Genomic DNA, 12,240 nt, shown 5'->3' on the forward strand with positions numbered 1-12,240 from the left:
AGCAGCACAATATAAGTATGTGATAGTTACCTCAACTTCGTATTATCTAAAAATGATACTGTTTTTGGAGCTTCCTCATTGACAACTTGAAGAGGTAATTTAAAAAGCATTATGTTTCTATGCAGGACCTGTCAGTGTTCATTTAAACCTAGAACCTCAATAAAACATCCAGAAATCAGGGGTGTGAAATGTAATAGTAAATGGCTTTCTAAGAGGAGGTCAGCTGCGTTTATCGTTGAGAACCTCTTCCAGAAGCGAAAGGTCTGCTTATACAGAGCGGGGTCAGTCTTGTTTAACAGAAGCCCAGCTGCTGATTTTTCTCCCTTATGAAAAGGGAGAGGCAGGTTAGAACAGGGAAGTGACACTCACGATACCAATAGACGGGGTAACAACCCTTGTCCACGACGTTGACTTCGTAGAGGCCTCCGCGGACACAGACGGTCTTCACGGTATCCAGGTCCGACTTGTCGGCCCCGGCCTTGTTGTACTCCCGGTACATGAGCTCGATTCGCAGCGAGTCGTATCCGATGAAGGGTTTCCAGGTCTTGCGGTCCTCCTTGTAAAACCAGCGGACCTCCTCGGAGCCCAGCTCCCCCACCACATCGTACCGGTGCCGGATGCTGCTGGCCCGGCTCCGCTTGCGGTCCACCGAGGTGTCGCTCTCGCTGAAGTCGGCCTCCTCCCCCTCCAGGTAAGGCAGCGAGGCTTCCGACTCGGCTGTGAACAGGTCGAAGGTGTCCTCGCTCAGCGAGCGGTACATCTCCAGGCCGAAGCGCCCCGAGCGCCGGCGGCGGTGCTCTTGCTGCGGTGAGGCGCTGGGTGAGGTGCGGGTGGACGGCGGCTTCGCATCGCTCGACACCGGCAGGGGTGGTGGCGGTGGCGGCTCCATCCTGCGCCTAGGCCTCTCCTCCTGCCGCCTGCCCGGCCGGCCAGCCCACCCTCCGCTCGCCGCTGTGCCGAAGCTGCTCCTACTCGGACTCCGCCTTCTTGCTGCTCATAAGGCGAAGAGGGAGGGACCGGGCGGGGCGCCCGGGCTAAGAGAGCTTCCTGGCCGGGGGTGCGTGCGGGTCTCCCCAACCTTTCCCCCTGCTTTCACACGGGAAGACGCTGCTTCTCTCCTCAGGCTCGGCCTCTAACTCACACACTGCCGCCGGCAGCGAGTACCTTCCCCCCCAGCTCGGCCCCGACCAAACCCGGCGTCACAACGCGCCGCACGTCAGCCCCTGGAGACCACAAACAGGCCGGGCTGGACTCCCCGGCATCACCCCTCACCCTGTTAGTGCAGGGACCGGACCCTAGGATCCGGCCGGCGACAACGCTCGAGAGGGCGCGGCTAAGCCGCCTCGCTTACCTCCGGCTCCCAGCCAGGACCGGGCAGGTTGCCTAGGGGATTGTGAAGGAGCAGGTAGACTGGCTGCATGGGCCGAGCGGCCTGTGTCATTCTGTCAGTGGAAGCAATCCTGACTAAATCTCATCTCCACCGTCCCAACCCAGGAGGACGAAGCATTTCTACCTACAATAAGTATACTAGGCTAAGTTAAATTATGAAAATCTTGCTGTTGATGGCTATTTTAATTACCTAGTTTAAAAACTCGAATTGGCAAAACACCATGTGTTTACAATTACCTGGAAAGATAATATGACAGTTTTATTCCTTCATGAGATGCGGGCATCGTTGACCGGGTCACCATTAATGCCTACCCCTAGTTGCTCTTTAGAAAGTGGTGGTGAGCCATCTTCTTGAACATTTTGGAGGGCAATCACAAATTGCTCTGGGTCACAAATAAGCCAGGATGGCAAGGACAACAGTTCTCTTCTCTAGAGGACATTAGTGAACCAGATGGGTTTTTATGACAATCCCATGGTTTCACGCAGGGGTGTAGTGCCAAATTTTGAGGTGCTGGAACTTCTTAAGAAAATGTGTTGGCCGTATCATTTCTACATCTACTATTACGTTGTTTGTCTATGTATTAATCATTTGAGTCTCCAAAAGTCCGTAAAACTGTGCTTTTTAAATGAAAAATATTAGCGCCAGTAGGCAGTAGGAATTTTGTTTTGAACCATCTGGTATTTTGAACCATTAGTTTTCAGCATAGCTAGAATTTCATTATGCAACATTTAATTATTTAATTCAAGCCTATTAAAAACTTAAATTACAGAAAGCTTTACTTCACAATTTCCGCAACGAGTCTGATTGTACATTTGTTAAAGGAAGAGGCTGATCTTGTCCTTGAGTCCTCTCCCGATCAGTGACATTGCAGCCAGGTTGTGACATGATGGTGTTGGATCCCAATGCGTCGGGGTGGGGGCGTCGTCCGTGTAGTCTTACAAACATAAGTGCTGATACCCAGTTTATGAGAATTCTTGAGCACATTGGTGTTATATTTAAGTTCATGTGACTGAATCGTCGCCCAAATTCTGCAGTGCTGCTTGGAATTACTTGTGTATAATTTAGTAAAGTTTGTAAATCCTGGGGAATGTGTTGTCCCGCTTCCTCCACATACTCTCTGAATGCATTAATTACAGAAATAGATGATGATTGAAACTACTTGCAGAGAGAAGATATTGCTAATTCTCCATTGCCTAGTGGCACTTCAGCTGGCCAATAATCTTGGTCAAGAATGTGCAATTGTTTGATCAGAGATGCATAATTGGATTGGGCTTCAGAGGCTGAATGAGAGCCTTTTAATGACATGGTTGAGAATTTGATTTTTCTAAATTATTAACGAGACTGGTAAGAAACTGCTGATAATTACTGCTGATAATCTCGCTGTTGCTCCCTAATTAAACCATTCTAAATTTTCCCTGTATGACGCTACTTTGGCCTCAAGAGTTTTTGTGCCAGGCCACTCCTTCAGTCCACGCAGAAAGCATATGCTGCAAAGGATCAGTTTGTGTGCAAACACAATTGTTGTGGTGCGTTTCTGCAAACTCTCAGAACATGCCAAGTTCATGTAATGTGTCATACATCAGAGCTAAGTCTAAAAGAAACTGCTCCAAAGTAATTCTCTTTAACAGACCCTCATAGGTTTTCCTGTTAGATACAGACCTTGTTTCATCTTTCATTGCTAAATCAAAAAGAATATATGACACTTCATATTTGGACTACACAGCCGACACTGTTTGAAATGAGCTTGCTACCCTATGGTGCTTAAAATCTGGCCTATTTTGGAAATTAGTTGTTCTAATTCAGCAGTGTGTTCTGCCAGTTGCCTCTGATTGAGAGGTGATCTGTTATACACAGAGTATAATTTGTTCATAAAGGAAAGCAAATGGTTCACTCCACTAACTTTTGTCACTGAATCACCCACTGCAAGTTCTAATCTATGGTGTAGGCAATGCCAAATAATAATATTTGGGTATTGCCATGGGTCTGTTAGCTACACCTGCTTTGATGCCGAACGTAACACTTGCTCCATCATTAGCGAACGCTACAAGATGCAGCTTCAGGTAGGAGTTTCAAAACCACGTGTCTCATCTTGATACTTAACTATTGTATCAGCATTATGATCTGGAAGTTCAATCAGATCTAAAAACATGAAGTGTGGATTATCCCTTCTTATCACTTTCATATTTCAGGTAGACTACTAGAGCAGTTTTGCTACTTAGGCTTGTAGATTCACCAATAAGAATTGAAATTTTATCTGTTATTACTTTGACACGCTGGCAACTTTCTTCCTCATCTCGGCAGCTATTTGGTCAATAATTTCTGCAGCACTAGCAGGGATGCAACCCAATTCCCACGTCAACACCATTTTCGTTTTCACAGAATCACAGAATTGTTACGGTGCAGAAGAAGGCCATTTGGCCCATCGTGTCTGCACCGGCTCTCTGAGCATATTAACTTGGTGCCAATCTCCTGCCTTTTCCCTGTAACCATGCACGTTGTTTCTATTTAAATAATCATCCAATGCCCTCTTGAATGCCTCAATTAAACCTGTCTCCACTACACTTCCAGGCAGTGCATTCCAGACCCTAACTACTCACAGTGTGAAAGTTTTTTCTCATCTCGCATTTGTTGCTTTTGCAAAACACTTTAAAACTGTGCCCTCTGACTCTTGATATGTTTACGAGTGGGAACAGTTTCTCCCTATCTACTCTGTTCAGACCACTCATTATTTTGAAAACTTCTATCAAGTCTCCTCTTAGCCTTCTCCTCTCCAAGGAAAACAGTCTACAACCTTTCCTCATAACTGAGGTGTCTCATCCCTGGAACCATCCTCGTAAGCCAGTTCTGCACTCTCTCCAATGCATTCACAACCTTCCTATAGAGTGGTGCCCAGAACTGTACACAATACTCCAGCTGAGATCTAACCAGTGTCTTGTATAAGTTAATCAAAACCTCCCTGCTCTTGTACTCTATGCCCCTATTAATGAAGCCTGGAATACTGTATGCTTTTGAAACAGCTCTTTACCTGTCCTACCACCTTCAATGACTTATGTACACATACACACAGGTCCCTTTGCTCCTGCACAGCTGTTAGAATAGTGTAAAAGCAAAATACTGCGGATGCTGGAAATCTGAAACAAAAACAAAAATAGCTGGAAAAACTCAGTAGGTCTGACAGCATCTGTGGAGAGGAATAGTTATTGTTTTGAGTCCATATGAATCTTCATCAGAACTAAGGAAATATAGAAATGAGGTGAAATATAAGCTGGTTGAGGGGGGTGGGTCAGGTAGAGCTGGATAGAGGGCCAGTGATAGGTGGAGGCAAAGAAGAGATTGCCAGAGATGTCATAGACAAAAGGACAAAGGGGTGTTGACGGTGGTGATATTAGCTAAGGAATATGCTAATGGTGACATGAAGGGTAGAAAGCAGGACGAGCAAGTGACAGATAGCCCGGGTGGGGTGGGGGGAAGGGATCGAAATAGGCTAAAAGATGGAGATAAAACAAAGGATGGAAATAAATTTAAAAATAATGGAAATGAGTGGGAAAAGAAAAATATATTTTAAAAAAATTATAAATTGTTGGAAAAAGGGGGATCAGAAAGGGGATGGAGGAGAGAGTTCATGATCTGAAGTTGTTGAACTCAATGTTAAGTCCTGCAGGCTGTAAAGTGCCTAGTCAGAAGATGAGGTGCTGTTCCTCCAGTTTGCATTGAGCTTCACTGGAACATTGCAGCAGGCCAAGGATGGACATGTGGGCATGAGAGCAGGGTGGTGTGTTGAAATGGCAAGCGACAGGGAGGTCTGGGTCATGCTTGCGGACAGACCGAAGATGTTCCGCAAAGCGGTCACCCAGTCTACGTTTGGTCTCTCCAATGTAGAGGAGACCGCATTGGGAGCAGCGAATGCAGTAGACTAAGTTGAGAGAAGTGCAAGTGAAGTGCTGCTTCACTTGAAAGGAGTGTTTGGGCCCTTGGACGGTGAGGAGGATGAAAGTAAAGGGGCAGGTGTTGCACCTTCTGCTATTGCATGGGAAGGTGCCGTGGGAGGGGGTTGAGGTGTAGGGAGTGATGGAGGAGTGGACCAGGGTGTCCCGGAGGGAACGATCCCTGCGGAATGCCGCCAGGGTGGTGAAGGGAAGATGTGTTTGGTGGTGGCATCATGCTGGAGTTGGCGGAAATGACGGAGGATGTTTCTTTGAATGCGGAGGCTGGTGGGGTGGTAAGTGAGGACAAGGGGGACCGTATCATGGTTCTGGGAGGGAGAGGAAGGTGTGAGGGCAGATGCGTGGGAGATGGGCCAGACATGGTTGAGGGCTCTGTCAACTACCGTGGGTGGAAAACCTTAGAATAGTGTCCCTTACTTTATACTGTCTCTCCATATTCTTTGTACCAAAGTGTATCACCTCACATTTCTCGCATTGAACCTCATCTGCCACCTATCTGCCCACACCTCCAATGTGCTGATGTCCTTTTGAAGTTCTACACTGTCCTCCTCACCGTTTACAATTCTCTCAAGTTTTGTGTCATCCTCAAACTTTGAAATTGCCCCCTGCACACCAAGATCTAGATCATTTACATATATCAGGAAAAACAAGAGTCCCAATGCCGACTCCTGGGGAACTCCACTACAAACCTTCTTCCAGCCTGAAAAATACCCATTAACCATTACTCTGTTTCCTACCCTCAGCCAATTTTGTATTCATGTTGCTACTGTCCCTTTTATTCCATGACCTATAACTTTCCTCAAGTCTGTTGTGTGGCACTGTATCAAATGCCTTTTGGAAGTCCATAGACACCACATCAACAGCCTTGCCTTCATCAACCATCTCTGTTATCTCTTCAAAAAAACTCCAGCAAGCTAGTTAGAAATGATTTTTCTTTAACAAACCCATGCTGACTATTCTGAATCAATCCACATTTTTCCATGTGACTATTAATTCTATCCTGAATATGTGTTTCTAGAAGGTTCCCCACCACCGAAGTTAAATTGTAATTGCACGGTAGAGCTTTACAACCTTTTTTGAATAAGGGTGTAATGTTTGCCGTTCTCCAGTCCTCTGGCACCTCCCCCGAATCCAGGGAACATTGAAAGTTTATTGCCAGTGCCTCTGTAATTTCCACTCTCACTTCTGTCAATACTCTTGGATGCATCTCATCCGATCCCGGCGCCTTATCAACTTTAAGTACCGACAGCTTATCCAATACCACCTCCTTATCAATTTTAAACCCTTCTAGTTACAGAGTTTCTTCCTCTGTCACCATGGCCTGGGCAGCATCTACCTTGTAGGTAAAGACAGAAGCAAAGTATTCATTTAATACCTCCGCCATACCTCTTACCTCTAAGTGTCAATCCCCTTTTTGGTCTACTATTCATGTGCTTATAGAATACTTTGGGATTTTCTTTTACGTTGGCTGCCAGTCTTTTTTCATAATTCCTGTGTTTCTCATATTTGCTTTTTCACATCCCTTCTGTATTCATTGGTTCTCAATTGTATTTGCTACCTGACACCTGTCATAAGCACACTTTTCTTCTTTAACTTAATTTCTATCTCCTTTATCATCCAGGAGGCTCCTACCCTTCCCTTTTGAGTCGTACCTTGACTGTGCCCAAACCACCTCTTTGCAGTTAGCCCATTGTTCAGCTACTGTTTTTCCCACCAACCTTTGGTTCCAGTCTATCTGGCCCCATTGAAACCTGCTCTCTGCCAGTTGGGATTATTCTTACTCTGGATTGATCAATATCATTTTCCACTGTCATCCTAAACTTTATGATACAATGATCACTGTCCCCTAAATGTTCCCCCACTGTCACTTGATCTACTTGGCCCACCTCATTCCCAAGAACCAGGTCCAGCAGTGCCTCCTTTCTTGTTGGACTGGACACATACTGCTGTAGGAAATTCTCCTGAACACAATCTAGGAACACCTGTCCCTCACTGCCCTTTACACTACCACTATCCCAGTCTGTATACAGGTAATTAAAGTCCCCCGTTTTAACTACTCTCCGATGTTTACACCTCTCTGTAATTTCCTTGCAGATTTGTTCCACTATATTCCTTTCCACTAACTGTTGGTCTATATATTACATCAAGCAACGTAACTGCACCCTTCTTATTCTTTAGCTCTAGCCAAATCGATTCTGTCCTTGAGTCCTCTGACACATCCTCTCTCCAGTATTGCAATACTCTCCTTAACCAAAAACATCACCCCTCCTCCTTTTTCCCCTTTCCTATCTTTTCTGAACACTTTGTAATCAGGATTATTTAATGCCCAGATCTGCCCTTCCTTAAGTCGGGTCTCTGTTATCGCCACAACGTCATGATCCCAGAAAGCAATCTGTGCCTTTAACTCCCCAATTTTATTAACTTTTCTCGGTGCTTTCACATACTTGCAGTGTAACCCTGATTTAGGCTTCATTACTTGCTCTCTTACTCAGATTCCATCTATTAACTTACTATTCTCTGTTTTAGTGCTATCTACCTCTTCCAACATTCCATGCACCCTGGTATTACTTTCTAATATTCTCTCCTGGCTCCCATACCCCTGCTGAGTTAGCTTTGAAGTTCCAGCAAGCCAAAGTGGTCAGGGTAAGGCCTGTTGTCTTGAGCCAATTAGTATGTAAAATGGAAATCTGTGCAAGTTGTCTCCAGAAGAGATGCATTTAAGTTGTCATAATTTTTTCCGAGTGTCATCATTTGCTTTTTCAGCAGCTCGTTGCGCAGTGATGTGAGCTTTTGACGGTTTGTGTTCTACAAATATTTTCCTGAGAGATTTTAAATGTGTACTTCGGTTGAATCCAGTGTATGACACTTGGTACGAACATCATTCATTCAAAAGTCTCAACCCCTTGGATGTGAAAAATTATAAGTTACCAATATTTGCACACACTTTACACCCCAAGTTTTTCATTCCGATAGTCTATTCAAGGATATGTTTCTTTATTCCCTCTTTCGCATTTCCTATGTCCATACATCCGCTGTGTACACATCTGCACAGGGATACAGACCTGCCACTCTAACAAACTCAGTTTCAGTATTACAGTTGTGTGGCCAATTTTGAATCTGAGGCAGCTGCACCACTGAAGCTCTCCTCTCCATTATTACTCAGTTTGACAGGACTTGAATGTTCTTTACTTTCTTCACTTTCTCTATGAAAGAAGGAGGTTATACTTTTGTTTTGTAGCCATTATGTTGTTATCCGGCCCAGCTAAACTACAGAGTAACAGAGGGTCAATGGCTTCGGGGCCGACTCACAGGCAACTCTTGATGCATTGGTATGACTTGGAAGTTCCAGCTTCTTCAGCAAATAAATTAAAACTAACCTCCTTATTTTCTCTTTTGCGTTTCTATTTTATTATATTAGTTTTACATTATATCTATAATTATTATTTCAAAAGAAATAAAGGAACTGTTGAGTCCCTTTTTATTTACACAGAGAAATAATTATGGGGGTTAGCTTTTCATTTGTATAATTTTGTCTCTAATTGGGGCTTTATTTGTACCTGTTTGGCTTTGTTCTGTCCGAGGCCTTTCTCCCTTAAGTTTGGCACTGAGTAGGCCAGTGGATTTTAGGCATTATTATTTTATAAGCTGTCGCCTGCTGCTTCGAGGCATCGAGAGCTGTTGGCGGGAAAAAAGACATAATACAAAACTCAATGTGTAGAAACTAAACAGGCGATGGGTGGCGTCAGCCTAACTTGATGGCAGAAGCAAATTAAACTCTCAATGTCTGCGTGTGAATGACATGACTCACAGTCACTGTGCTGGCCACCCGGCTGATTGACCAAAGCAGGCAGGGAACTGGCGAGCTATGTAGTGGCCACAAAACGATGTTATTGCGAAACAACTTAAAAAGCACACCTCTGGTTTCATGGTCATAATTACTGATACTAATTTTTAAAATTCCAGATTTAATTAATTGAATGAATTTGAAGTCCCTAGCTGCCTTGCTGATTTTTGAATTTATGGTTCTGGGTAATTTGTCCAGGCCCCTGGATTACTTATCCAGTGACAGAACCATACCATGTTATGTTATACCCCTGGATCTTGGTACAATGTAATCTTCTGTCACTTTACCATGATGTGATGAAATTGACATCAGGTTCTTTTGTCTCCATAACATAGTTTTTGAAGCATGCCTTATAATGCACACAATGCCTTTTTAAATTAATATAATCACACAAATGTAATAATTTGTTTCATTAAAGGCATGCCAATGGTGTCTGTTTCTTCATCTATTTCATCAGTGTAACTTCCCAGAAATGAAGATTTTTAACAGAGCTCAGCATTATAGATCATCCAATTTACTTCACACTCTAGAAACTCGTGCTTGAGCGCTAACAAACTTGGGAGCTCTGCCTTTGAGAGGACTGCTGCATTTGTGATTTTCTACTACCAGAATATACCAATAAGGCGCTGCAGACAGTGAAGATGGAAATTGTTGAGTTTTGTTTCTTGATAACTGGAAATTGTCCATGTTTCACGGTCATACAACAAAGTGAAGCGAATACCGGCCTTATGAACCATCAGCGTGGTCCTAAGGGTCAGCTTGATGTTATTCCATGTGAGTTTTGTGAGTTGGTCGAAGATGCTTTCCCTAAGCATGTATCAAGGGTCAGATTGTCTGTCAGGTAGCAGAATTTGCTAACCACATAGAGTTGGGTGTTATTTACTATGATCAGGGTGAGATGCAAAACCTTATCCCATGACCACGGTTTTCTTGGCGCTTATAGTCATGGAGAACAAGTTACAGGCATGGGAGAGATAGTCCAACAGTCTCTGTAGCTGAGTTTCCATGTGGGTGACTAGTGCAGCATCATCAGTATAGCGGTCTCCGATTAGGACACGATGTGTTTTTGTCATTTCTTTCAGTTTTGATTTTTGTAGTGCTTGCTGTCTGACTCCATATCTACAGGGAGTGCAAAGGTCAGGAACATGGAGAAGAAGATGCCAAACAGAGTGGGGCCTAGGACACCCATGACACATGGACTCAGGCATTTCCTCAGGATGGAATATGGTTGCATACCCAAGGACTTTCTTTATGGTGAAATAGTTGGAACCAGATGACCAGTGGAACGCCCAAAGATGCTTGCAAGTGTGACTTGAAGGCCCTAAACATTGATTACTGTACCTGGCAGCCTCTAGCTGACAACAGAATGATGATGCCTCCTCTGGGCTGGCGTGTGCCACACCGATGACCAGTGGCTTTGGCGACTTGACAACAGGTGCCAGTGCCGAAAACAACAATCCACAACAACACCTGGAAGCTTCATGTGCCGCACTTGTGGTAGAACCTGCCTCAATGATTGGCCTCTTGAGCCATCAACAAAGAAGTACAATATGAAGATACGCCATCTGAAATGAATTGTTTGCTGTGTGTCTATCATCTTTCATAGATGGAAGCATGCCGATGATGACAATGATAGAAACTCTTAAATTTTTGTTGGGATGGATTAAACTTCCTCAGGCATTAAAGGCTGTTCAGTGCTTATCCCAAGAGATATAATATCCCAATATATAAGCCTACACAATTGAGTGTCAGTAACCCATTTAATCAAGGGTAGACCCAATGTGTTACAGTGGCTGAATAAGTCCAGTTTCATTTTACTATATGGGATTCCAGGATTTAAACTTTTTTTAGGGTTGACAAACTGGGATTATTTATAACTAGCCCATTGATTTCTGCTAATTAAATAAAGTTGGCTGTCATTATTTATAATCTCATTGGATGGTAATATGTGATTTTCTTGGATTTTAACCAGTATTTCATGTTCGTATTCTCCATTCCTTTCCCACCTATGCTCTGTGCTCCTTTTTGCGGTACATTCAGCAACAATTTGCGTTTATATTAACAATACTTCTCATTCAGAAAATATTCCAATGTGCTTCACAAAAGCAGTATATAAAAAAAACAAAGTATTCTTAACAGCAAGTCAAGGTGCATCCATAGAAAAACAGCAGCAGCCAATGTCTTTAGCCTTTCCTCAGGATTAAAACCATGGATACTAAACCAACAAGGAGATATTAGGGGTGATCAAAAGCTTGATTAAAGAGATGGATTTTAAGAAGGGGACAGAGGTGGCAAGGCAGCAGGATTTAGAGGTGATTCTGGTGTGCAGGTTTAGTAGCTGGAGGCACAGCAGCTAATGGGTGGGAACAATGAGAAGAACATTCACAAGAGGCCTGAACTCGAGGAATAGAGTGTTTTGGGGGAAGGGGAGTGTCCTAAAGTTAGAAGGGACTTGAGAATTTTATATTTGAGGTGTGTTGAAGCCAATGTAGGTCAGCAAGGACAGAGATGATGGATGAGCAAGACATGCAGGATAGAACATGGGTGGCAGAGTTTTGGATGAGTGAAAACTTAAGTGGTTAGAGCATAGGGGCAATTGGGATAGAGTCTGGAAGCTGCGAAGGCACAAGTCAGCATTTGGAAGGAGTACACACAATTCTAAATTTGCTGATGTTTACCATTATTATTGTACGTGTGAGCATGTAGCATAAAGGAACCTTGAACTGGCATTGTATTTGGTGCTTGTTTCTACAGTTGGATGCATCTGTCAACATCTTGACACAGCAACATTTAAAGGTACCATACAAGAGCTTCTGCATTTCTTTTTCTCAAATTCTCTGCCCAAAAGCAGGTCTGACACTCAGTGCCACAACCTCTACCCTGGGTCGGGCAAAGAGACAGGTACCAAATCCACATCAACTGGCACAGGGATTGAACTGCGTGCTGTTGGCACCAATCTGATCCACACTGACTGTCCAGCCAACTGCCCCCCCAGGAGCCCAAATTGCTGTGACAACATTTAGGGTTTTTCCATTACATGGCTGACCAGGAATCTCTCTTAC

At 44.0% G+C, this 12,240-nt stretch overlaps 1 protein-coding gene and 1 long non-coding RNA gene across 2 annotated transcripts in view; one reads left to right on the plus strand and one right to left on the minus strand.

Annotated features, from left to right (window-relative positions):
• Window positions 1-979, minus strand: part of ddhd1b (DDHD domain containing 1b) — a 95,390-nt gene extending 94,411 nt beyond the window's left edge. Inside the window, 1 exon segment of the mRNA XM_078562610.1 lies at window positions 370-979. Within this exon segment, the coding sequence (XP_078418736.1) occupies window positions 370-889 (520 nt within the window). The 5' untranslated portion in view covers window positions 890-979.
• On the plus strand, window positions 567-11,905 carry LOC144693140 (uncharacterized). The gene is made up of 2 exons (XR_013579477.1): window positions 567-691; window positions 10,304-11,905. It is a non-coding gene; the product is annotated as an uncharacterized LOC144693140 (long non-coding RNA).
• Window positions 11,906-12,240: the final 335 nt, after the last annotated feature.

This window comes from Cetorhinus maximus, chromosome 18 (assembly GCF_964194155.1).
Source record: "Cetorhinus maximus chromosome 18, sCetMax3.hap1.1, whole genome shotgun sequence".
NCBI classification, from domain to species: Eukaryota; Metazoa; Chordata; class Chondrichthyes; order Lamniformes; family Cetorhinidae; genus Cetorhinus; species Cetorhinus maximus.